Raw genomic sequence first — 24,748 nt, 5'->3', positions numbered from 1 at the left:
TGTAGACTTCGTTTCTAGTGAGTCACTGGCGCGTTCTAATTGGCTACCAATAGTCCCGAGGCCAGAATGAGGCGTTGACCAATCAGCATCGGCCGATGACATCCAGATGCGAACGAATCGCTTTGTCTTCTGTCAACTCAATGTTTATATAAACCTCCACCTCGAAGACTCCCTCCGAGATTTCACACGTCGCCCGAACCTCCAACGACCAGGCTATTTGCCTTCAATCGAATCAGGACCATCTCAACACCTGAAGATGACCGAAATTGACTCCCCATCGGGCGCGGCCGCCCAGGCTCCTTCCACTCCGAACGACATAGAAAAACAAGCAAGCCAGTCAGAACCACCGCAGAAAACAAAAAATTCTGCCTTCAAGAATCTCGGCCTTTTGGACAGATTTCTCGCGGTATGGATTTTCCTGGCCATGGCAATTGGTATTGTTTTGGGAAATTTTGTGCCAAGCACTGGACCTGCGCTACAAAGGGGGAAGTTTGTTGGTGTTTCGGTTCCTATAGGTAAGGGTCCATCGATTTCTCTGCACTGCCTGTTTCAACATGCTAATACAGATTCACAGCTGTTGGCCTGCTTGTAATGATGTATCCTATTCTCTGCAAAGTGCGCTTTGAGAGCTTGCATCATGTTTTCAAAACCCGTCAGATATGGATTCAGATTGCGTTCAGTATTGTTGTTAATTGGGTCATTGCCCCGTTTTTCATGGTAAGACTCCAAGGTTTCCACTTGCTCTCTGACTTGGCAGTTAACACGGAATACTCTAGTTGGCGTTATCCTGGGCTTTCCTTCCAGACGAACCCGAACTACGCCAGGGGCTGATTCTGGTCGGACTGGCACGATGCATCGCTATGGTAAAAACACCCCCCTTCCCCTGGCCCAACAGCAATTGCGGACAAACCTTTATTTTTGGACTCGACGATACTAACCGATCTTTAGGTTCTTATCTGGACCGGTCTGGCAGGCGGCGACAACGAATACTGCGCCATCCTCGTCGCCGTGAACTCCCTTCTGCAAATGGTCTTATTCGCACCCATGGGCGTCTTCTTCATCCAAGTCATCAGCGGCGATAGCATAGCCTTTCAATACTCCACCGCCGCGAAAAGCGTCGCCGTCTTTCTCGGCATTCCGCTGGGTGCAGCAATCCTCACGCGCTTCACTCTCCGCTGGGCGACAAGTCCGCGATGGTATGATGAGGTCTTTCTGAAATGGGCAAGTCCCTGGTCCCTCATTGGGCTTTTGTTCACGATATTGGTGTTGTTTGCATCTCAGGGTCGTCACGTTGTTCACCAGATTGTCTCTGTGATCCGGGTGGCCGCGCCGCTAATTGTTTATTTCGCGGTTATATTCTTCTTGACGTTGTTGGTTGCGTACAAGTTGGGCTTTGGGTATAAGCTCGCGGCGACGCAGAGTTTTACCGCTGCCAGTAATAATTTCGAGTTGGCGATTGCCGTCGCTGTTGCTACGTTTGGAGCAGACAGTAATCAGGCGCTTGCTTCGACTGTTGGGCCACTGATTGAGGTGCCAGTTTTGTTGGGGCTTGTCTATGCTGTTAAATTGATAGCGAAGAGACTGAACTGGAAGGATTAGTAAAATCCGTTTGCTGTCTCGGTCGGTCAATTGGGGCCAAGGTCGATGATTCATTTCCCTTATTTGAGCAAAATCCTGCCTGCGCAATAGATCTTAATATTATTAATTATTATAATAATCATGTATTTCTGTAAGGTTTCAATGTACATACAGTGTCTGGTGTGCGGTATCACTACAGCTAAATTGTAGCCGCGTAACGGGAATTTAACATTTGAAACGTCCACATAGAGCGATAGCCTGTAAATATAAAGTCCTATCCAGATCCATCCAAACAGAACTGTTCTTATCGCGCTCAAAATTGTGGATTTGCTTTTGATGGGGTGCGACTGATCGATCGGCGTCCGGAGGTTCGACATTGCACTATACAAGCCGACCGCGGACATGAACAACTAGGATCTCTTGTATCGAAGAGAATGGGCCTGCGCTTTTCTGTTCTTCTTTTCATTTGGGAGATCTTTGCAGAGACTCGGAATACATCTCGCGAACCGTGTCTTCCATGGACACAGCCTTTTTCTCTTGTAGAACCGAGCCGGTCTAGACGTGGTGTTGATGATTTCTCGCGGGCAAAATGCTTGATGTGACAAATTTAGCACTTAATCACCTCACAACCCTTGAGAAAGCCGTATGGCTTGAAATGTCATATTCCAAAATATCGCGTGTACTATGGTGTTTGGAGTCTACGGCCGTGTGGGCCACCCTACCAATCACTACGTTTCAATTTCCAAATATTTCAGCCGAAGAAACATGAAATTCAAAAAACTACTTAGTAGGACAACGGTTGATTTTTATTTTTTATGGCCAACACAATGACAGTAAAAACACTGCACGTAGGGACTGCACACGTTGGGCTGGTTGAGATGGAAAAATAGGCTGTTCAACCTGATCGGCCGGAGGGAGGTGGGTCGTTCAAGTGGTGGTACTGGCAGTGGTGGAAGAGGAGGGCCCTCACCGACCGTAAACCCCTGCTCAAATCGAACTAGGCGATTCATACGTGCTCGTTTTTATCATTTCTTCTCATTGCGGGATCGCAAATCAGTGTTTTTTGTACTAGTAGCGATGCGTTGTGTATCGAAAGATAGGCTGCTTTGATGATCTGATCTAGGGCGATCTTGATGGGTGTAAGCGGGGCCATCAGATCATTCCCTAGGTAACTTTTTGAAAGATCTTGCTTGGTTTTGTTGTTTGACTATTTTTGGTGTTGTTGGGCTGAACTGGCTAGGTCGGCTAGTAGGTCGGCTAAGTGGTCGTGTTGGTGTGCGGAGTGAGATATTGAGCTTTGAGAGTACACGCTCAGGAGCTATTTCTATGTAACCAACTGATACTGGTTTCATATGAAGTCAAACCATTAGGTGAAAACCCAATTCGCCGGTCGCTAGGGGGGCCTAGAAGCCGACTTTCGTTGTGATTCTTAGCCTTTAATAAGACAATTGGAGGTAGTGAAAAACCAGCCAGCCGCATTGATTGCTTCAATTGTAGACACTCATTCACAATTTCCAGGTTGTAAGATAGCTCGGCGGCCATGTAGATCTGCTCGTGTAACAACCATCGGTGATGAGATCAGTCCCATCGCGAAACTTGTCTCATCAAAGTTGTATATATCATCAGGTTGGATACCATTCTCGTTGATCGTTCCCCCCCCCTACTTTGAACCACTTATGTAGGACTCTTGGGTCTTCTTTTCTGCTGATTGGTAGTCATATCGTCTTGAAAAACGTGACTGTAGTTCATCCTGGCGTTTGATGAAGGTGTTTGCCCAGTTAACACCCACAGTTAATGGGGGGTCGCCTCCACGGTCGGCCAGCAGAATATTAGCCATATCTCTCACATGAGAGGACCTAGGTGCTGCACCACGAGAGTCAAGAGAGAGAATCCACTGTACTACTGCATCTTCTTCAAACTAGTCAGCTCATGACCACTGGGGCGTCATCAGCACGAGATTAAAAGTTGTGGAGGCGACGCGTGAGAGTTGAACGGGGCATCTGGTAACGCGTCGCAGCCGTTCGTATCGCCTTGATGGTGCCATTTTTGATCTCTCTAATAGCAAGTAGGATTCGACCTTCCTGCTCGATTGAACTTCAGTTTGATTGGGTAGGTCCTGGCACCATAGTGGATAGTCGAAGATGGAGAATACGCGTTGGAACGCTTTTGTTGATGGGGTGGTCCACGCGGAGGTTGATTACGTTAAGTGGTATGTCACCAGTTACAAATTAGAGCGTCTCCATCTCGCAAAAAGTGGAGTCAAGAATCAGACTGGATTAGCGCAGCTTTGTGCTGACATCAACTCGTTCTTCCACCCTCTACCCCGTCACGCGCAAAGAGACTCTGAAATGATCCTCCCCGGCAAAACTTTTTCGATGACTGCACTCTCCCTTAAAGTCTCGCTTTCCGTCTCAAAATGGCCCGTTTGAAAGTCAAAACTAAGGTGAATACTCTGCACAGACTGAATTACTGGCTTGGGAACTCTGACCGCCACCTTCTAGGCTGATGATCTTACCAGAGTGCGCAACAACCAGCGGAATTGTCGTGCGCGCCAAAAGGAGTATATTCGCGTATTAGAACAGAAAGTCCAATATTACGAGACTTCGCAAAAGCCTCGATTTGATGTTATGCAGAAAAAGATAGATCTCCTCTCGGTCGAAACTCAGCTCCTAAAGTACTTTGTTGAGTCCTTAACGTCTCTGGTAAATTTGGCGTCCGGTTCGCCTCTCCAACCATTCCACGAGGCCTATGGAGCGGGAATTGGATCATATAACACTGGTTCGCTTCTGTCTTCCGGCGACAGCACCACCCTCGGTTTCATGCCGAGCGTTAGTTCAATTCTGTACACGCGAAATGTGACGATGGCCATGTCCCCTAACAGCGCGTATAGGCAACCACCGAACTACCAGCCCCCACGTCCATAATGAGAGATAATGACTATCTGCGCGGAGGGGGTTTTAGTTTGTCGGAGACTTGCCTCCCCGAGGGCTCCCTTTCTGATGAAGTATTTCCATATATGCCACAGTCATCTATGAATATGACGGAAGATCTGGAATTGCTACACTACCCGCCAGTGGAGACAGAGCCTTACAGTTATTCGGGCTCGCAGTTCGAGCTGTCAGCTTTGGAAAGTCCCACGATGGACTGCAAATCTTACCACTCGGATCTCGCCTTCCAACCCACCATCTCTTGTGCGGAGGCTTGCGAGCTCTTGATCAGCTACGTCCGAAAAAAGCCGGATTTGATGAGCCTTCACCTTAAACTCCGAAATGGGTACAAAACTAGCCTTGTGCAGGGGGAGGGATGCCGCGTTGACTACCATCTGTTGCTTACCGTTCTTTCAGAGAGGCCATGACGGCCGGCCTCAGTAGAGCTGTGAGTCTCAAAACAAGAGTGTGGGACTGATTTTTAATAAATACTTAGTATGAAGGTTTAACGATGGGAACAAACATGGCTGAATCGGGGTGATCAGAAAAGTCGCTCATTATCGTGGGGCATATCATATATCACCCCTTCACTCTCTTTTTCTCCCTAGCCGATCTTAACGCAGAATTTATTTCGATGCCTTTTGGCTGCAATATATTGACGTTCTTGAATCGTGTCGCGACTCAATTGCGAAGTATACATCTTTGGTACCTGAAGTTCAATGAGAAGTGATGACGACCATAGACATCTCAATTTACACTGATGTAAGAAACAAATCCCTAGGGTGATAGCTGCGTCTGCGCTTTACCTAGCTAGCGTGACGATTTGGTTAGTTAGCATTCACTTTCTATCTTTACTGTTCTCCCCTTGCTCTTGTCAAAACCTTCCTTATGATTGTCCATCCTTAGTACTAGTTGAGTATTTCCTAAGCAGTAAAAGTGCCTGTACGACTTGAAATTGGCTGATTCGATTGCCCAGTTAAGTAGTAAATTGCAACAATACAGTCCATACCTGTAACGAGTAGTATCTTTGCATTTTCTCCGTCACTAGGTGCCTATGTTCACTATCACAACCAGCCCTCAGTTGGGAAATTAATATTCCTATTATTCCCCCAACATGGTTTAGCGTTATCTTGACATTAGGCTATCAGTGACAGTGAAAGAGCATAGGTAGTGATACCTTTTTTTGGAAATACTATCTTGTGCCAATTACTGTACTAATGAAACTCATGCCAAGAAATAAATGCCAGTGTAGGCCGTTTCTAATCACAGTACATAAAATATCTGGACTAAATGAGTATTTGGTTGCAAGCCATTTCTTTGCGTCGTTTCACCCAAAGGCCGATATCACGCACAAATCGCCGGGCGGCACCTACTTTCACGCCGTGCTTGACAAAGAAACCCGGGTCTTGACCCTCATAGATCTGCATGAGGTCGAGACAATTTTCGATGGTCACATCGTGTGCTTTGGTGATATTCTCCCGGAAAGTCTCGTTGCTCACCCGTGATTGCTGCCATTCGGTATATTCCTCCACGGCAACATCTAGCAGGCCGTCGATCATAATTGATTCAGTACAGCCGGGCGTAGTGGGCATGGTATCATTAGCAGGAGTATGCATCGGTTGTTGAAATGCTCCGGCTGGGAGGACATTGATATTGATTGGAGGACACATTGAACCCATTGTAGAATAATCCACAGCTTTCTTTTTTTTGTCCACTTGCTGGTTCTCTTCGTCATATAGCTGCTCGCGAACACTGTCAGGAACATAATTGTGCGTCTCGAGGACTCTGTTACCTCCTGAAATCAGGGAACTTTCCGGATTGTCACTTCCTGAGCTAAGGAACTTCTCGGTATGGAGAAACCTTCCTGGATGCATTCCTGCCTGAGGCAGAGCCTCAGGCAGTACATAGAGGCCCTAGATCCTCGCTCCTAGATAGCCTTTCCTCTCCATAGGAAAATTCCTTGACTACGAGTCATAAACAAACTTGTCTTTTACTAAGCTCCTTTGTAGACCGTCACAGACTCTACCTTGCTCTACATATTTCACGAGGGCCTTCAGATGGTGTGTTTCCAATCTATGATGCCTTTTCCCCTCTGGATCTTGCCAGCAATATTGTCCTACGTGGCGACATGGAGGCCCGGGGCATCGCATGACACGATACACATCGCGCCAGACGGAATGATGACCAGAGATCTGCTCTGCGTCAATCTGAGCATCTCGGTCAGCAATCATTCGTGTTGTCACCGATGACTTTCCTCTCTTCTCGGTTCTAGAAGGAGGCCCGCTATCCTCTATATAGTTGATCGATATCTGAAGCCGGATCTTCTTGCCACGACGAGCCAGATGGGCCCACGCTAGTTGCTGTTTCTCCACTGCTGTCCAATAAATATTAGTACCTTCAAAGTGTTTGTCAATGTCCCGTTGTGAATTCACCGATAACACCATCGGTGTGTAGCCGGAAAAGAAATAAGAAACCCTACCCAGGGAGCATCATCTTGCAGATAATCCTTGCACAGGGCTGTAAATGGCTTGACACATGAAACACCGAGTATCACGAAATGATAAACTTGAATGATAAGTGTGAATGACTCAATAAGAAATAACACATCATGCCTCCGATCAACTTCAAGTCAAGCATAAGAGGTATTGATCCTCTCTCTCGACTCCATCCGATAACTCTCGTCACTACCCTCAATCATAAGCCCCTTATAATTCGCCTCTTCCCCATTTTTCGATCGCACACTCCAAACCGCATCTCCCCATTGTCCCTTCCACACCCAGCCGGGATGGAACGCTGTCAGAGCAATAACTGCCGCGGCAATCATGGCTCCCTCCAGCACCATGAAAGTGATCTCATCATTCGCCAACTTCCCATCAAACCCCTCGCTGAGCTCCGCGCATCGGAAAGCCGACCGAATAATGATGGTCAACGTCGCGGTACCCAATCCCAACAGGAAACCTTTGAAAGCCTTTGTCTGTCGCAGGCCCTCAAATATGGGGTTGGATAAGTTCGCAGGGGCACGGCGGACCCGAAGCGCGAAGTCGGTGCAGAGTGCCACGAAGAGAAGGAGACTGAATACCTGCCACGAGACACCAGCAACCATGATGTTCGTGCCGATCTTCGTGGTATCTTTGTCGTCTGCAATGGAGGCGATGGCTCCGCCAGCGGCTTGCAGGACTAGGGCTATCAGGTCGCACGTGATGAAAAGAATGGTGTAGGTGCGGGCGCGGAAGAAGGGGATCTTTTCGCCGTATGCGATCACGATGCGGGAGAGACAGAGGTAGATAGCCGCAGAGAGGAAAGCGGGTCCAATGGTTAAGCAGACGAGGTACCTTGTCTTCTATTAGTATAGTTGTGGATGGGCGAGGTAGAGAGAGAAAGGATACATACATGAGGAAGGGGTCGAATTTGAAAGGGTTACTGTGCATCTGAATGCGAGCAACGTATCCAATAATTTCTAGTGCTAAGCCACAGACCATGGCTATCATGTAACTCCATGTCTTGTGTTTAATGCCGAAGAAAAGTTGGAAGACGATAATAAGTCCGAAGACTGCAGCAAAGAAGATGTTACCCGCAAGATTGGGGAGATATTCGATCATGGCTAGGTCCAGGGGACATGTGTCCAGAGTACAAAGCTCTGGATCCTGGATCAGGGTCATGTTTGTTGTGGGAGTGCCCATCTTTGCGGTTAGAGAGAAACTGTATGAATGAGAAAAGCGCAGTTGTTTTGCTTGGTGTTGATCAAACCTGACCCCTGGAATTTGGCACAGGCTTTATAGTTTTGCAACATCATCTTCCTTGTCTGCCTAACTATAAATTCATTTTGAGTAAAATTTAGCTCGAGCCTGGGGGAAGTGCTTCCTTCACGAAGGGACCAGTCAGGGACCACATACGCCATTGATCGAACACGACACAGCCATCTTCGTCTTTTTTTTTTTCAGTTTCAAACTATCTGACCCCATTTCACCAGATAAGCTTAGACGAGGCTCAGATTGGATGCCAAGGCCATGACCTTACTCCGGTGTATGTGCACGCTGGGGCAGGATCAGCCCAAGTCAGTCCGCCCCCGAATTGCGATAAACCTCTATATTTAGGGCTGATTGCCGCAGCCGTGATTGGTCAGTTCGTAAAGAAATTCCCCGAAACAGTAATGATCGTCAGGCATATAATTTCCTTTGGACAGCCTCGCCGCCCGCAAATGTTGGTGCCTAATCTATGCTCCGTCGGAGTACGGAGAAATGTTCTAAGCACATGGCATGGATGAACGAATATTTTCGAGATTCTGCGATGTTCATTCTCGGTCGGCTTTGGAGGTCATGAACGATGAACATCACAAGTCGCATTCAATTCTAGCTGTAACAGGAGCAGTCTGGCCCGCCTAAAACATGCATCGACCACTGCTGTGTTGTCCACTCCTTCGTATAATCCCTGGTCTGAACAGAGTCGATTCTTGGCAGCTTCCACTCGGAATCCATGCGTTTTCCCAATTCGGTGAACCTTGCGGCCGCACTAGGGAGCGGACAATCCAAGGCCGAGCTTAACGCCCTGTTCCTTCTAGGCCCCCTGCTAACTTGGGCCCAGCCTTACCCACTCAGGTCGGACGCCCAGTCCTCATCGCAACTTTTTAGCTTTATTAAGATAGTAATCTGACGTAGGCTGTCAATGCATAATAAATGGCCAACTTTAATATGTAATTTCTTCTAGGCCGCCCAATTCTTGTCGCAACGTTTTAGCTTTATTTAGATATTTTTAACATGCCCTTCTCGCAGGAAGCCCGCTAGATCCAACGTCCTATTCATTCTAGATCCACGATTCACTTTGGTCTAGTATACTTCGTTTCACCCGCCCAGTCGTTGTCGGAATTGTTCATCCTTAATAAGTCAGTATTATAATATGATTTTCTAACAGATATTGAATAAAGTTTAACATCACTGTCTTCCCAGGCCACCTGCTAACTCATATCCAGTACACCAACTTGGTTTCGCACGCCCAGTCCTTGTCCCAACCGTTTGGTTTCATTAGGGTAGTAATCTGGCAGGGGCTTGTATCCTTCACATCCTCCCCTATCGTCTCGTACACCCGTTGCTCATCGGCTGGCACTCTTTGCTCGATTGGTAATGACTGCATATCTTTCTCTTCTACGTCTATCACCATCTGCGCCACCTCTATGAATCTTCTTCTTCTCCACAATCCTTCTTGCTGCGGACTGCTAGCTATGACGTTCAAGGCTCTCCGTCGGATCAACGGGTCCCGACACTTCACCGCACACCAGTATAACATCGGAATGAGTCCAGCTTCGAGCGTGAATTGTGAATTCAAATGGTCCTCCACTGAGCCAACACCATTATTGATTTCGACGAGTTCCTCTGCCCCGCTAACAACGGCTTCGAATGTCTCGTTATATTCATCATAGATCACCTCGTCCATCGCTAGACATGTCTCCACCCATATTAGCGATACACGAAATTGGACCCATAAAAGGAGCGGTGCTCGAGGGTCAACGTGGTTCTGCTGCCCCCTATCAGTTGCTGTGAGCTTTTCGAAAGCAAGCTTCCATGCTCGAAGCTCTTGACTCAGTTGTTGTTGTCGTGGGAAGTACGAGTCTCTGGCCACAGCCTTCTTGTCCGTTGCTTCGCGAACGAAAACTAACCCTTTGTTCATGAGGCGGTCCAACGCATGTCTGGCTTCGGGTATGTCCGTCAACACAACCTCCTCAGCAGTTGGATGGTCTGATCCTGGCCCGTCCAAATCGAATACCATCATCTGTCGCCCGTGAAGAGACAGTTGAATGTTCAACCGCAAGCTCAGATGCGATAGTTCCCGGTCGATGTCGGTCATCACTGTCGAGGACTGACTCTCAGTGTCTCGGCCATGCAGGATTTTTATTCCCGACTCAAGGTGATTTAACGCTTGTGCATTCTCCCCTTTCAACATCTCCAGACACATGAAAAGGTAACACGTGATAAGTGTTAGGTTCATCGTCTGATTCGGCGAAGACAAATAGTCAATCAGATGTTTGATCGCTTTGTTGTACTGTCTCAGTGCAAAATCATTGTTCGCAATTACTGAGTCGGAGTCCCGACATAGAAATCTCTCATGCGCTGCACTCACTGCTACTACAGCGTGCCTCACGACCGGAATGGATTGACTAATCTGCGGAATTATCTTATCCCACAGCTCAGTTTGAAACACGCCTGACATGACACGCGTGGTTTGCGTGCAGAAGAAATGCACGTATTTCTGCTCCTCCCGCGTTCCTGGCAGCAGGACGACATGACTCGACGAAGGGATTTTGGGAGCCGGTCGCGCTACGACGCGATTGTCTGGTTTTTTTGGTGGTTGTTTGTCATATCCATCGCATTTTCTCCCCGTTTTTCGACACTGCGCGCATGCTGGCTTTTCCTCGTCGCATTTGACATGTCGGATCCTAGCCTCGTCAGTACGAGTTTCTGCTTGCAACCCGCCTCAGAAACATACTTGCACGTAGCACACCCCGTCCTAGACTTCGGCTTGCTCGCTCGTTTCCATATCCTCGCCATGTTGAGTTGTTTGTTATCGTCGATTGTCCAAACTGTGGGACAGAGGCGGCGACATAATCAAGAATATCTTCTTGGCCCCCAAGAGCCTCAGCTCTGTTTTTAGGTTTCAACATTAATTAGGCAATAATTCATGGGTAAGCAACACAGCCTCCACCAAGGCTGCCCGCCAAGCCAAGAGGACAGCCACCAAGGGTCAAAGATCAAAGATTGGAGCTTCCGCAGAGAGATTCATTTCGCCAGGGAATAGGCAGCCTTGAGACTTGTTTCGTGTCGCGTTTCGAAATCCCAACACGTGGTCGCAAGGCTGGATCCATTCCCCGTGCCCTCGTCACCACTTGATAAACAAGGGATCGACAGTCCCCGACGTAAAGTTGAGTTTAGTTCAGTTGCTGGCTGCGGGTTTCGGTCGTTTTCCGAGCCGGCCTGAGGGTCTTATTTCCATCGGACCGGAGTTAACTTAGCGTGTCGGATCGGAGTTAGCGTTATTGAAAATATTCTATTCTTGAACTTCATACAATAGGGAAGCCTAGTTTAGACCAAAGTTCTAGAAAAATAAAGATTTTGTAAAAGGTTTTCACTCCTTCTGTCCAGTTCTTTCCTCATGTTTGTCTCTGGGACGTCGCTGACAAAGACCTTTGTATTTAGTTAACCATCGTAATCCCAATATACTGTGGGGTCTACAAGTTGACTTCTTAGTCCCATAAACACCTGTTGGTCCTCGCTAAGCTCGATTGTGTATTGAATTCTTTGCAGCCTATTAATTTCTGCAAATTGCATTCTAGACATTTCATGGCCTATGCTGGAGCAAGTCTCATATGAGACAAGGCTCGAGTCGCAGAATGTCTCAATTCGTCAATTGGATATCCGAGGATGACATCTTGGTCTTGATCATCCAGGAACAGCTGACTCTTGGTGACTGGGATGACTTGATTTTGGCTGTTTGAGGGGGTGGGGAAAACAACTTATAGAACAATAATATTGCAGTCATAAGGTATCCAACCACAACACCTACTTGGGTTGGTTCCTGTCTTGTGGTCTTTCCATCGGTATCCAACATGTAAATTTCGACAAATCCACTCACGTGGTAGTTGTTATCATGAACTCGCCAAACAAGCAGGAAGGCAACTCTCGTGTGGCCACTACTGCCGAGAAGAAGCAACGGTACGTCGTTCTGCAATTCTGGTAGACTGTCAGGGGAGCCACTCTCCATCATTGAAAGTACCTGTAACTGCGCTATAGGTTTTCCTGAACCAAGCTGTCAGTGCCTGTCATTGATTTGGAGAAATAACGGAGCCGACCTGACATGTCTACACTCGTATTTCTCTTCAACAGAGTCCCAAGCGCGCTTCACCCACTCCTCACTTGGGCCATCATAAATGAGATGAAGATGGTCCTCGGCTGTCGTGAGATGTTCCGTTACGTGGGCGGGAAAGTCGGGATATTTAGGGATAATGAAGCGCTGAAGCGCATTGTAGAGCCCATCATTTTGATGATCGTACTGAAAATCGTAGCCTGGGGTTAGTTATGGGCGAGGAGAAAGAATTTCGGATGTCGGGTAGATGCCATAAAAGAGTCATAAAATGGTCATGTAACGGGCATACAAGCCCACGAAGGAAGTCATGCGATAAAGGACCTTTGCGTCATGTCTCTGACACTGCAGCTGAATTAGACTTTGCGTTTCAATAGATAAACTTTATCATACATCAAGAACCAAGACTGAAATTCGCCGTCCTACAAAGGCCTCACATAACTACCTACTCAAGAAGGCGATCCCGAGGTCTACACGCAACGGTGACGGGCGGATTCTAAAAAATAGGTAATGGCGATGGTGACAGTCGGTGTTGATTTGTTGTTGGTGTGGCTTCATCGCCCGGTTCTGCCGGGCAACTATTTTACTATATACCTGGGATTCAGCTGTTTTATATCGGAATATTTTCGGACTTGTGGTCAACTGGAGGGCGACCTTTATATGCCTTTATATGTTTCTAGTTTTGTGGGTGGATCCGGAAAAGGGGCGATTGAAAATTTCTTAAAAGCACGAGAGAGGACTGCGATTTTTTCTTCGTTGTCTAAAGTCTGGTCAGCCGCATCGGCCTTTGCGGTCGTATGAAAAGTGTGAGCGATGGCGAAATGAATTGATAATAGCGTGGCGCTAGGCAGCTCGTATGAAAGGCCATGCTGAGCTAATTTGACTGAAGGAGAAAGATTCCGTAGAAAGCCTTGATGAGGCTTGTAATTCACGATATTATAACGGTTGGACTAAAGTGGGTAATGAATGATTCGCTCCAAACGTTCTCAAAGACCTTTTTGACGCTGTGATGTTGTCCATGCTTTCTATGATTATTCTTTGATTGTGTTTTGACGTAACCGCGTATGAGATACTGTGTGAGATTGTCGACAAATTTCCTCAATATGTCACAGACACGAGCATGCCTAGTGCCTTTCGATTGATCTGAGTAGTGCCAGCCGAGGGTATGATCAGTGGGTTCTTTGGAAGCAAAGACTCATTTTCATTCGAATTCCAAACCAATCTGTCTCGCAGCCATGTTAGGCGGCTATTGCCTGCATGCATCAGGATGTTGGCCTTCTTGTTGGTTTTTATCCAGAAGTCCGAGTATTTTCTTGGCCAATTGCATGCGTAGGCCGCCACATGTGAACGCATTGTAGGATGCCTTCGTGAATTTGGAACGAAAGTAAAATCCATGCACAATCTGGTCGTCTGTTATATGTTTATCCCTTCTCAAAACTCTCCGCCAAATTGAGGCATGCTATTGCTCTTCTGTTGCTACCATCCTTTCGCTTTTGGGCCCCGATCCACATGGTCTCAACCGGAGACAAATGAAAATCGCGTCAAACAAAAGAAAAGAAGAGAAGACAACGGCAGTCCCACCAATATATCTGTTGCCATTCCTCGTCCTGTTCAAACTTTATATCCTCAGTGTGGTTTTCGGCGTTGGCGTTGTCGGCGTCACCATCGTCACCCTCGTCAGTTTCTTTCTCCTTGATAGTCGGCGAAATTATGGGCGCCGCTTCCAGTTTTCTAGCTTGATCGGACAGATCGCATTCGCCATTACCGCGTTTTCGACGGTGGCACGGGTGGTCCCATCGAGCCAACGCAGGGAGTCGAAGAAAAGCACAGCTCTGCGAAAACGTCCCATTCCCAAACGCGTCACACTGGGGCCCAGGCGGCCCATTCCGCGTTAAAGGTCTCCTCGAATTCGCGGAAGGCCTGATCGTATTGAAGGATCAGTACGAGATATCTGCGTTTCTTTCCTCCACAGTCCGCTTCACCTTCCGTGCTTCCTCCCACTGTTGGTTGAAAGCGGCTCTGTTGATGTGTTGGACATATATTCTTGAGGTCACCGCGTATATGTAAAGTGAGGCGATATTTCGTTCATGTCGCTCTTTCTTTTCGAGTAGCGTGTGCATCAGCTGTACCTGAACTTGGTACTGGTCAATCACAGGAAGTGCTGCTATCAATGCGATTGCCTCCTCGATACTATGACACGTATGGCCATTGATTGTTACTATCACTTCTGCCCGGCTGTCGGTTGGGATTAATTGGATTTGCGGCGTGACGGGGCTGCAGGTGGAGCTGCAGTTGAATCCCTCCCTTGGAGAGCCGTGCGAGATGAAAATTATGACCCGACACTTTGACGTTTGCCCAATGGGTTTGAAAAACTCAGCCCACAGTACACCACCCTAGTATGTTTCTTGTGCTTCATCTAGGGATAGATAAGCATTCTCGTCGATTGATGTATCATCCCTGACACCCGTCTGCTTTCTTAAGTATTGTAACCATTACCTCTTTCGTACAAGGTCCTCTTCTCAACCGGACAGAACATAGATCGAGCTGGTAGCATTTGGGTCGCCAAGTAAATTATTGACTATAAGTCTCATCAGAACGGTTTTGCCTGAGGTAGAAGTACCCCTTATCCTAGCAAGACGGTACCAATCCAGACGCGCTAAATCCTCTTCGACCAGATTTCTGCGATCTGCGGTGGGCACGGAAGCATCTATAGACATAAGATTCATTCTAGAACATATCAAAATGTACCACTACTCACACATATGCTTTCGTTGCTTTGTCGCCAGATCTTTTTTCTCCGAGTTTTGTGTAGTTGACAAGACAGCAGGCTTCTCTGGCACAACGGGGCTCAACGTGAGACGCAGCCAACGTTGACGGTAAAAGCAACTTACCAGATTCATAGTGGTCACTCGTTAGATGTCCACACGCATTACATATTCCAGTTTATACAAATGACATTACAGCACATGAGCCTTCAAGTGAGCTGTTTAACGGCCACTTACATTCCCCCATGACCATAAGGACGCGCAAGGCTCTCGTATCAGAGCCAGAGACAGTAAAGTGAGAGGGGCCTCCAAATAAGAGGCGTTCTGAGAACAGCTCTGTGGCGATTTAGTGTCTGGTCGAAACCTACATGATTTCGGCTTCATCTGGTTTAGTTTTGCGGAACTTGTCGGCCGCATCTGGTTTCTGTCGCTTGGTCCAGATAGAGCGATGTGAGAGTAATGTCGAAATTAAGCTTGGTAGGCAACTCAGCGCTCACAGGAGTAAGTCCGGTCATCCTCAACTCGCAGAGGCGAATCCAAAGCTTCATGCATGGCCCTGCCGTTCTGTACGACAAAAAAAGGGAACGAACAATCTGGCCCGCCTGGGCCAATAGCCCATTCGCAGACTGTGAAGTCTGTATACCCTCCCGGGTTTCTAGACTGAGGCTCGATTGCGTAATTGGCGACGGGAAACGTCGCAGACAGTTTCACACGGGATCAGGCCAGTTTTCTTTCATAGGACGTCCTCCAAGTTGAGGGTAATCGATTGTTTTTTCATGGCTTATGGGAACTGGGTACAGTGTCTAAATCCGTATTAGCACTGTGTAGAACGAAGGTTATGCATTAGAATTACCTTTCCGTCGGCTCTTCTCTTCCGTTTTTTGGAGATAGGGTCTTACTCATGGGCCTCAAAAAAGCCAGACTTGAGGTCGACATCACCCTGACTGCGTCTCTCAATTTCACAAGAATCAAGGCGTATGTTTTTCCTTCTGACCCTTCTAGGAGGACGCACCGCCCGAAGGGGGATTATTCAGGAGTCATGGACATTGGCAGTGATAGTGCGAAGAGAAACCTCATTTGAGTCAAGAAACTTCAACCGTCTACATTCTCCTCCACGAAGAAACGTGCTGCTTGCTCCCGCAAAGTAGGTAGATAGCAAAAGCGGACCACGGGAATAAACAAGCGACCTTTGTTTTCAGGTGTCCTCTTTCGCACACTGTTCGCGTCAAAATCGAAATGGTATTCAGTCTTGGAATCACACTTTCCTTCAATGTTGTATTGAAATGCTCCCAGCGCCTTGCAAGATGTGGCGTCGCCGTCATAGTTGTGGGACCAGCTCTGTCGCCAGCTCTTTCCCTTGGGCTTGAGCGAGTAAACAATATCTCTCCCTCCTCCGACAGGTGGATGACCCTCCATTCGAAGAGTTCGTCGTCGATAAGCCGACCGAGTCGGGCATGGCGTTCTGCTAAAGCAACGAAGAGGATTTGCGCTCTGTGTTATGGGTTCGGCACCTGAGCCACCTCTGCGAGAGCCCGTGCTAGATGTTGGGATTCATCGTTGACTCTTCTGAACCAGTCTTGTCGGGCCGGCTCCGGGTCTTGGTTGCTAAAAGTAGGCATCTACAAGCTAGATGGAAACGATGAAGGGGCTTTGCGAAAGTCCGAGCATGTGAGCTCCAGATATGGCAAAGGAACTTTTTATACAGTCATGACATCGGCATGGCAGAAAGTCTGGAAATGATCACCACAGTGCCTTGCGGAGCTATTCTAGCGGTGGTTCGAAATATAACTTTGCTGCACTCCATCGCACGAAGTTGCTCTTCGGGATTCTCTTCTTCAACTTTCTGATCATCTTCGACAGAGCGACTCGTCTTCCGTTTCTTTATTCAACGATCGAGGAGGCTGTCGTGAGGTTTTGGCTTCGTAGGTCTATGTTGTGGACTGTAGATGAAAACTCATCTTGGAAAAAAATCAACCATGCAATATCAATGGCGGTGCCTGGACTGCTTTGTTGGTTTCTTGAATTCCGACAACATATGCGATTTAGCCATTGATCTTCACAGTCGTCGCTAACATTTTTCCGTTGACCAACCAAATTCTAGCACTTGTTCGTTCAACAGGCGTGTCGTTTACCAGATTTCTGGCGATGAAAGCGCCCGATTTTACAGGAATGCCTTGAAATTGTAGATCCAAGGACAGTATTGGTGTTTATATTTGTCATTTGATCCATATAGGAAATGCGTCGCTGTCATATCCGTAGATTTCGCTCTCACTCCATCCGCTTTCGCCGGAGGATGGGTTATCAAGGAACCCGGGGCCAATGGGTCTTGATCTCCCCCGCCATTTTCAGGTCTCCCGTGGTTGTCATGCACACTGATTTCGGAATGGGAACCCCGATCGACCGATCTGATGTTGCCCGGTAGTCGCCGAACACTATGTCAAGCCCGAAGGCCCGACAAGCATCGGACACGGCCTGGCCGATGTTGTTCGCGAATCTGCCCTACATGCCCGTTCCATCCCCTACCTAGACGTGTTCGTTGAAGAGGCTATGGACAGGAACGGTACGGTATCTCTTGGCCATGCGCGAGCACGTCTGCGTGGTTTGCACCATTGGCGTTTTGGCTGTGATGCCAGACCTCGCCCGCAAAACTGAGCTAGACCGGTAGTATCTGGGATTGATCTCGGTGCGCGAAATTGAGTTTATGTTCTCCAAGCAGAAAATTGACAAACTTCGGCCATTGAAGCCTTCCTAGTCACGCCATGATCCGCTCTGAAGTCCCACGGGTGCTTTGGCTCTGGATTTGTCAACTCGAGCAGCCGTGGTAGGTAGCAGTCACTAACGGAAAGTGTATGTGTCTTTTGAAGTTGTTTGACTGGGAGATTCTCGTTAGACAGAGAGACGTTCATCCCATAATTGTATGTCCTTAATGTCACTATCTTCAGCAGGATTGGGAGAAACGTAGGCCATGAGTCTGGCCTAGCTCATTTGAATCGAGCAATGTTTAGACGTCTGCTGCTCTTGTACCATTTCTGTTTACGGCGGTTGTTTCATGGCCTCAGCATATGACAAAATGTTGTGGTATTGGGCAAGACGTATTGCAAGGGTTGAATCTGCAGACGATGCGGGAGAACATGATGATTGGAGATGGATGAGGAAGAAGAGATTGGTCCGGTGACTCGTGAGCGCGGGATATATATCTGAGATAGTGAATCAGTGAAATTGTTTCAAGAGATATATAGGTGAATTTCTACGTAGAGCAATCAACTAAGGTCTTCACTCCCTAGATAATTTTCAAGGAGACTGTCACTCTTGCTAAACAGTTCTGTAGGATGGCAGGGAGTGAATCCGGATTAACGCACCCGGCATCAAAACGTTTCCTCGGTAGGGAGTTCCCAAGCTACTGCTAGATACGAAATTTACTTTGTTAGTCACTCAAGCCAGCCCCAATTATTGAATCCTCCGCTCAGCTCAACATTCTCGCAGCCCCACAGCATAGGCGTGGATTTTTGTTGAATATGCCAACATGCTCCGACAAAACATCAGTAGAATTGGGCCCGGATATCGAATGATGTAACGTATGCAAAGATGGCGTGACAGGCATCCCCTCAACATAATACTCTCGGTCGCATGGAGGATGAACTTGCGTTATCACCGAGAGGCGTAGTATCAAGACAGGATGAGCCCATTCCGCCATGTAGAGCCGTCTCTTACTACCCCTTGTCCAGGATGCAACGCCGGGTACTTGTACCCGGGCTCAGCCGAATCTGGCCAGATTGGAGGCTGATTCCAGTGATTCAAATCCCACCGAAACAAAAGGAAAACCCCCCTTTGTGATCAGTGGTGAATGCGGAAGTCGGCGTAATTTCAACAAACCGATCGGTTGGGAATCGCAGGACGAGGATCAGACACGAAGTCGGCTATACTCGGAAATAACAGCCACGCTGCAAGACCTCTGCCCTGCGAAACAGGGGTTGAAAGCTGAAAGGCACAAGCACACTCGGCGACGCAGCATCATGCCGCCAGCACGATCACTGCATCACTAATAACCGAAATATTCGGGTATGTGATGCATCCACGACCCATCGACAGGGCCACCGGGACGACTGACTGGTCCAAGAGGCACAACCCCATAAAATCCCTCCACAAATTGGCGCGTCCAACGCGGCCGCACGACGGAGGAGCATCAGGCCTCTCCAACGCTCCTCGGGCCTAAAATGGCCTATTATTCATAGAAACTCAGGCAAGGCCCCCAGACGACGACGGGACCCACTCGGGCAGGTCAGACTCCGGAGTAAACGGGCCTTCCCCAGAAATCCCCATACTCGTGCTCCAAACAGAAGGGGAGTGGTTTGGATGATCGGCCCAGAAGGGAAAATGCGATGCGTTCCGTGGACAATGTCGAGTCAGCCCATCATCTCCGCGCTGACGTCGTATTCGTGCCGCCGAACGTGAAATACCTCACCGACCGGGGGTGCGGACGGTGATCGATGGGATTCTGCCACCCCGAAGACCCGAGGAGGAAGAAGTCACGATGACGGGCCATGGAGATGCTATTACCTAACAGATAATCAACCGGCCTCAAGTGGGAAATGACAGTCTTGGAGATGCATACACCGTACGCGGGTGGGCGAGACACTCTAGACTCGGATCCAGTCTAGACTTCATCTCCGGATTTGGACTCCCATGCTGCATTCCCCGGGATGGCGATCCGTGGTATACCGATGGTGAGGTAGTATTTACTACTGAGTATGTCCAGGTGCGGCCACAGGACTTGTCAGGTCCTCTCAACTCCGCCCGAGCATCGATGGTCCGGATCGCATTTAAGAATGCGGCTACAGAGAAAAAGCAACAGACTGGCATCTGGGCCCGACCGAGGGCTCCGGAGGTATGACGGAGAAAAAGAGGACAGAGGAAGCTGGAGAACAATGCTCCGGTTTCACCGGACTGCGACCGACGAACCCTCTGAGTCTTGGGCGGAGGACGATCCCGCTTTAGGCTTTGGGCTTGACTGCGGCGGGTTCACTCGGCGGGTCTCGGTCCTGGTCGGTCATCCAATCACCCCCTCGAAGAGGGACTTTTAGGTAATGCCAAGATCCTCAGGCGAGTGACCTACTGCAGGGAAGGACCGCCCGGTGTGTGGTTAAAATTATAAATATAATCCTATTACTCAATCGTTGTTCTCTTATCTCGAGTCCCGCTAAATAAGGTGATTTCATCTGGTAATAGCAATTCATGATGGAGAGATTCAGAGAAGACATCCATAATCCTAAATCCAGCACGAGTCACGGTGGAAGTCGGTCGAGTCCGGGGAACCCAGGGACGATTCAATCGTGCAGCGAGCCCAACGGTGGAAGCTTCGGAGGGTTAAATTCTATTTGCAATTTGGCTATAACTCAATTCCCCAAGGTCGAGAGTTGGAGACTTGCTCGACGCTCATTTGGAGTACTTTCTGCCGGACACGATGTACTCCGGACCGCATGGGAGCAAAGGATCGTGATAGCCCCGGGGATTACCCGTTTCGCCGACACATTGGAGATTGACCTCATGCGCAACGCGATACGCAGGTGGCACGTTGGGACTCGTGCTGACCTGCTCTTGCCCTTCTCCTCGGTTCCGCCGTACCCGCTCTAGGAAGGATCGGGCTGCTATCTCCGCGCCACGTCCTGTTCATGTAAGGGGTGGGATGACAAGCTGTTCTTCTTTATCTCTGTGTCTACTCAGCGTACAGTAAAATCCAGTACAATGACCAGATCAGTCCGGGAGGCAATTGACAACCGACTGTTCGTGTGCCGCTCTCCGACCGACTCGAACAAGGTGGCAATTTTTATCGAACCCCGCACGACTTTTGCGGGGGCTTTTTATCTCTTTTTCTTTTTTCTTTTTTCTTTTTTTACTTTTTTTACTTTTTTTTTTTGTCAGATGAAGACGGGGACAATCCGAGCTTGCCACCCCAACCGGGTCCACCGTCACACCGCGAACAAAATGTCGTACCACCAATTGCCCCCTGCTGATTGGGCGAGGGCGGTTAAGCCTTTGCCATTCTGCACTAGGCCCGAGGCAGTAGTCCAGGCCCCACCGGGTGCCTGGCTGGGCTTGGCTGGGCTTGGCCGGGTCTTGATCCATGTGGTTCATCGCCCAAGATAACGCCACGGGATCTTATTAGTCAAGGAAAATCTCTGGATTACACGAGTCCCTGTGGGTGTCCACCGCTGAGCCGGTTCTGCACGCTAACATTAGGGCTACTGCCTTCTTCTTCCTTCTTCGCCTTCTACTGCTCAGTGTGCCCACTCGCTGTGCCTTGGTACTTGCTCGCCCATTTTTATATGTAACCTGCTCTTCGCCCTCCCCCGGATCCCTGGTTTTCTTCTTCTCTTCACTGCTCTTTTTGTCGACTTGTCGCTCCTCCTCGACTTCCTTCCTCCCAGGAACCCGACTCGACTCGACTGGGGAGTAGCCGACCTCCTTCCTCTTCCGCTTTCGTCCACAACCCCACCACGCCTAACTCTTTTTTTTTTTCTCTCTCTCCTCCCTCTCCTCCCTTCTTTCACCATGACCGACATCTCTGAGTATCCGGGTCACAATACCAAGTCCATGGATTTGGATGGCGAGAAGAATGAGAAATTCTCGAATGGACTTCCTCACTATGAGGGTGTCGCCGAGGGCGAGATGAAGATGACCGATGAGGAGCGGAATGTCTACGAGCACGGTGTCCAGAAATTCAACCGTCTCGGCTGGAAACGCCTGACGATCGTCCTCATCGTCGAGGCCATCGCGCTGGGCAGTCTGTCCATTCCCTCCTCCTTCGCCACCCTCGGTATGGTCGCCGGTATCATCTGTACCGTCGGTCTCGGTCTCATCGCCATCTACACCAGTCACGTTATCGGACAGGTGAAGCTGAAATTCCCCCACATCGCCCACTACCCCGACGCCGGTCGCTTGCTCTTTGGCCGCTTCGGCTACATCCTCGTGTACATCATGCTGGGTCTCGAACTCACCTTCCTGACCGGTTCGCACGCCCTCACCGGTACCATCGCCTTCAACACCATCACTGAAAGCGGCGTCTGCTCGGTCGTGTTTGCCGTCGTCTCCGCCATCATCCTCCTGCTGCTCGCCATCCCGCCCAGTTTCACCGAAATGGCCATCCTGGGTTACATTGATTTCGGCTCGATCATCATCGCCATCGGCATCACCATCATCGGCACCGGCATCAACAGCACGAACCAGCCCGGCGGTCTCGCAGCCGTCGACTGGTCCGCCTGGCCCCGGGAAGGTACCACCTTCACCGACGCCTTCATCGCCCTCTCCAACATCATCTTTGCCTACAGTTTCGCCCTCTGCCAGTTCTCCTTCATGGACGAGATGCACACGCCGAAGGACTACGTCAAGTCTATCTGGGCGCTGGGTGTCACCGAGATTGTCATCTACACTCTGACCGGAGCTCTCATCTACGCCTTCGTCGGCCAGGACGTCGGCAGCCCAGCTCTGCTGTCTGCCGGTCACACCCTGAGCAAGGTTGCCTTCGGCCTCGCTCTCCCCGTCATCTTCATTTCCGGATCGATCAACACCGTGGTTTGCGCGCGCATGATCCACGGCAAGATCTACGAGAACTCGCCCATCCGATTTATCAACACCAAGATGGGCTGGCTGACGTGGCTGATTGCCATCACTGTTATCACCATCGTTGCGTTCATCATCGCCGAAGTGATTCCCTTCTTCTCCGACTTGCTCTCCATCTGCTCGTCTCTGTTCGTCTCCGGCTTCACCTTCTACTTCCCCGCCATCATGTGGTTCAAGCTCATCCGCGAGGGCTCCTGGACTTCGCCCAAGAACCTGCTTCTGGGCGCGATGAACCTTCTCGCGTTGGCCATTGGTCTCATCACGCTGGTCGGAGGTACCTACGCCAGTATTGACGATATTGTAAGTTTGGCATTTATTCCCGCGTGGATTGATCCGTTTGCTAACTGCCGTTCCAGATTATGAACTACAATGCCGGCACTGTCCGCGGCGTTTTCAGCTGCCAGAACCCCTCATAATGGCATGATCGCATTTCAAGGTGTTTGAGTATTTTAATGGTTACGACATGTGTGGGACTTTTCGAGGTATTGAAGTCTGAGACTTTCCCGCCCACCTGATGATTTGATTTTCCTCCTGTAGATAGAGCTTGTCACATTCAGCGACATTGTATAGATCAATTGACTGCGCATACTTTCATCTACTTCTCTCCCTTTTCTGTATAAACCACGGAGTATCCTTGGAATTAAGTAGTGGATTCCGGGCCCTTGCATTACGCTGTCTCCGTACGGAGTCCGCACCACCTACCTTACTTACCTAGTGGATGACCGACCGGTAGAATCCAACGGATAGAAAGTCGAAACCCACATCGTCAAAATCTCCCAAGTTAGCATGGCCCGGCTAGCCTGAACTGGTAAAGACCTGGATGAAACGAGGCGAGGTAGGTTTGCGCTAGAAAATTCCACCCGATGGGATCCATGGATTGAGGCGGTTATTAAATTCGATTACGGGTTTCTTGCTGTCAGTTCCGATGCCGAACCAGAAGTAGGGGACTGGAATTTGAGAATTTTGAAACGGGGTTGTCAGGTAGTTGAAGTTTTACTAGTGAAACAAACGAATAGTAGGGATGTTTATTTCATGATCACTGGAGAAAAAAGTTAGATGTGCACTTAGTAAGTTGGTACTTACTGTGGTGTGGCACATCGCGTGATGATAATCCTATTTGGTCAAGTTATTAGGTCTCCGAGTTTCGTCCTACAGTTTATGGTATATTGTTGCTGGTGGTGCTGGTGTCGGTTAGCTTGTTTGGTGATAAGATAGATAATCGAATAATGAGACAGCTAGAAAAATGTTCCGATGCTAGTGCAAGCGACCCGATGTCAAGATAAAAATATTATCAATAGATGTGTGTAACGACTAACGGCGTGGTGGATACGGGATCATGCCACGGACCATCTTGTCTTAACTTCTATTCCGTGTTTTATTCGTTGGTTGAGAGAGGTTCGGGTGTGATGGTCAGATATGAGTGTGAGGGATTGGCGATAGGGAATAATGTTTTGGTACTGTGGGTTGGAGATATAGATAAGGTACGTAGGAATTGGCTTTTTGTAATTTTCTGTATAAAATGTTTTTAGCTTCTGTCTTGTGATAGGTAGAGGGGATTGAGATCTTGTTGTGTATGCAAGGGGCTTGTTTGCTGCGTGTTTCTGTGGGCAACGTGGCCGACGATCTTTTCGAGATAACAGAGGCCGAGAGGATTCCGGTTAGTTTTTTCTTTTCAAAAAGTAGAGGGGGGTTGGCAACTGGGATTCTTTGCATTAGGCCAAATTTGGGGTAGGTTTGGGATATTGTCGGTTTGTCGCGTTTATATATTTCGGATCTCGTTCAATGAGTTGCGTCACTGAGGTTGAACATGGTCAATATATATGAGGAATATGACATGAAAATGGTAAATGTTTTCTTTCGCTGATTGCTATACATGTGTAGTGACTGGTTATTCCATATTCTAAAAGTACCAAAGGTAGAGAGAGATATATTGATACCTAGAGGCCGATGAAAGGAAATGAACAAGATAGGTCCCTTGACACTTAGAGGAAGGTTCTATTAACCATGTCATTT

The 24,748-nt window shown here is 48.6% G+C and overlaps 6 protein-coding genes across 6 annotated transcripts; 3 read left to right on the top strand and 3 right to left on the bottom strand.

The window, feature by feature from the left end:
- Positions 1 to 256: 256 nt before the first annotated feature.
- On the top strand, positions 257 to 1,599 carry KD926_001340 (arsenic resistance protein; the record flags this gene model as incomplete). Its single annotated transcript, XM_053105038.1, has 4 exons — positions 257 to 515; positions 575 to 717; positions 777 to 863; positions 949 to 1,599. The coding sequence occupies 4 exons, from the start codon at positions 257 to 259 to the stop codon at positions 1,597 to 1,599; spliced, it is 1,140 nt and encodes a 379-aa protein (XP_052951743.1).
- Positions 1,600 to 3,994: 2,395 nt separating this feature from the next.
- KD926_001339 (bZIP transcription factor) lies at positions 3,995 to 4,933 on the top strand (the record flags this gene model as incomplete). The annotated part of the gene is made up of 3 exons (XM_053105036.1): positions 3,995 to 4,021; positions 4,080 to 4,406; positions 4,469 to 4,933. The coding sequence occupies 3 exons, from the start codon at positions 3,995 to 3,997 to the stop codon at positions 4,931 to 4,933; spliced, it is 819 nt and encodes a 272-aa protein (XP_052951742.1).
- Positions 4,934 to 5,791: 858 nt separating this feature from the next.
- KD926_001338 (uncharacterized protein) lies at positions 5,792 to 6,949 on the bottom strand (the record flags this gene model as incomplete). The annotated part of the gene is made up of 2 exons (XM_053105035.1): positions 5,792 to 6,418; positions 6,626 to 6,949. The coding sequence occupies 2 exons, from the start codon at positions 6,947 to 6,949 to the stop codon at positions 5,792 to 5,794; spliced, it is 951 nt and encodes a 316-aa protein (XP_052951741.1).
- A 185-nt stretch (positions 6,950 to 7,134) lies between these two features.
- On the bottom strand, positions 7,135 to 8,185 carry KD926_001337 (RTA1 domain-containing protein; the record flags this gene model as incomplete). The annotated part of the gene is made up of 2 exons (XM_053105034.1): positions 7,135 to 7,837; positions 7,896 to 8,185. 2 exons carry the CDS (start codon positions 8,183 to 8,185, stop codon positions 7,135 to 7,137), a joined length of 993 nt encoding a protein of 330 aa, XP_052951740.1.
- A 1,276-nt stretch (positions 8,186 to 9,461) lies between these two features.
- Positions 9,462 to 11,044, bottom strand: KD926_001336 (Zn(II)2Cys6 transcription factor; the record flags this gene model as incomplete). Its single annotated transcript, XM_053105033.1, has 2 exons — positions 9,462 to 10,932; positions 10,983 to 11,044. 2 exons carry the CDS (start codon positions 11,042 to 11,044, stop codon positions 9,462 to 9,464), a joined length of 1,533 nt encoding a protein of 510 aa, XP_052951739.1.
- Positions 11,045 to 21,667: 10,623 nt separating this feature from the next.
- Positions 21,668 to 23,151, top strand: KD926_001335 (putative amino acid transporter; the record flags this gene model as incomplete). Its single annotated transcript, XM_053105032.1, has 2 exons — positions 21,668 to 23,035; positions 23,092 to 23,151. 2 exons carry the CDS (start codon positions 21,668 to 21,670, stop codon positions 23,149 to 23,151), a joined length of 1,428 nt encoding a protein of 475 aa, XP_052951738.1.
- Between the last annotated feature and the right edge of the window lie 1,597 nt (positions 23,152 to 24,748).

This window comes from Aspergillus affinis, assembly GCF_023601865.1.
Source record: "Aspergillus affinis strain CMG 70 chromosome Unknown NODE_127_length_104248_cov_91_105759, whole genome shotgun sequence".
Taxonomy (NCBI): domain Eukaryota; kingdom Fungi; phylum Ascomycota; class Eurotiomycetes; order Eurotiales; family Aspergillaceae; genus Aspergillus; species Aspergillus affinis.
Note: the sequence above shows the minus strand (reverse complement) of the source record. Positions and strands in the feature narration are given on the sequence as shown.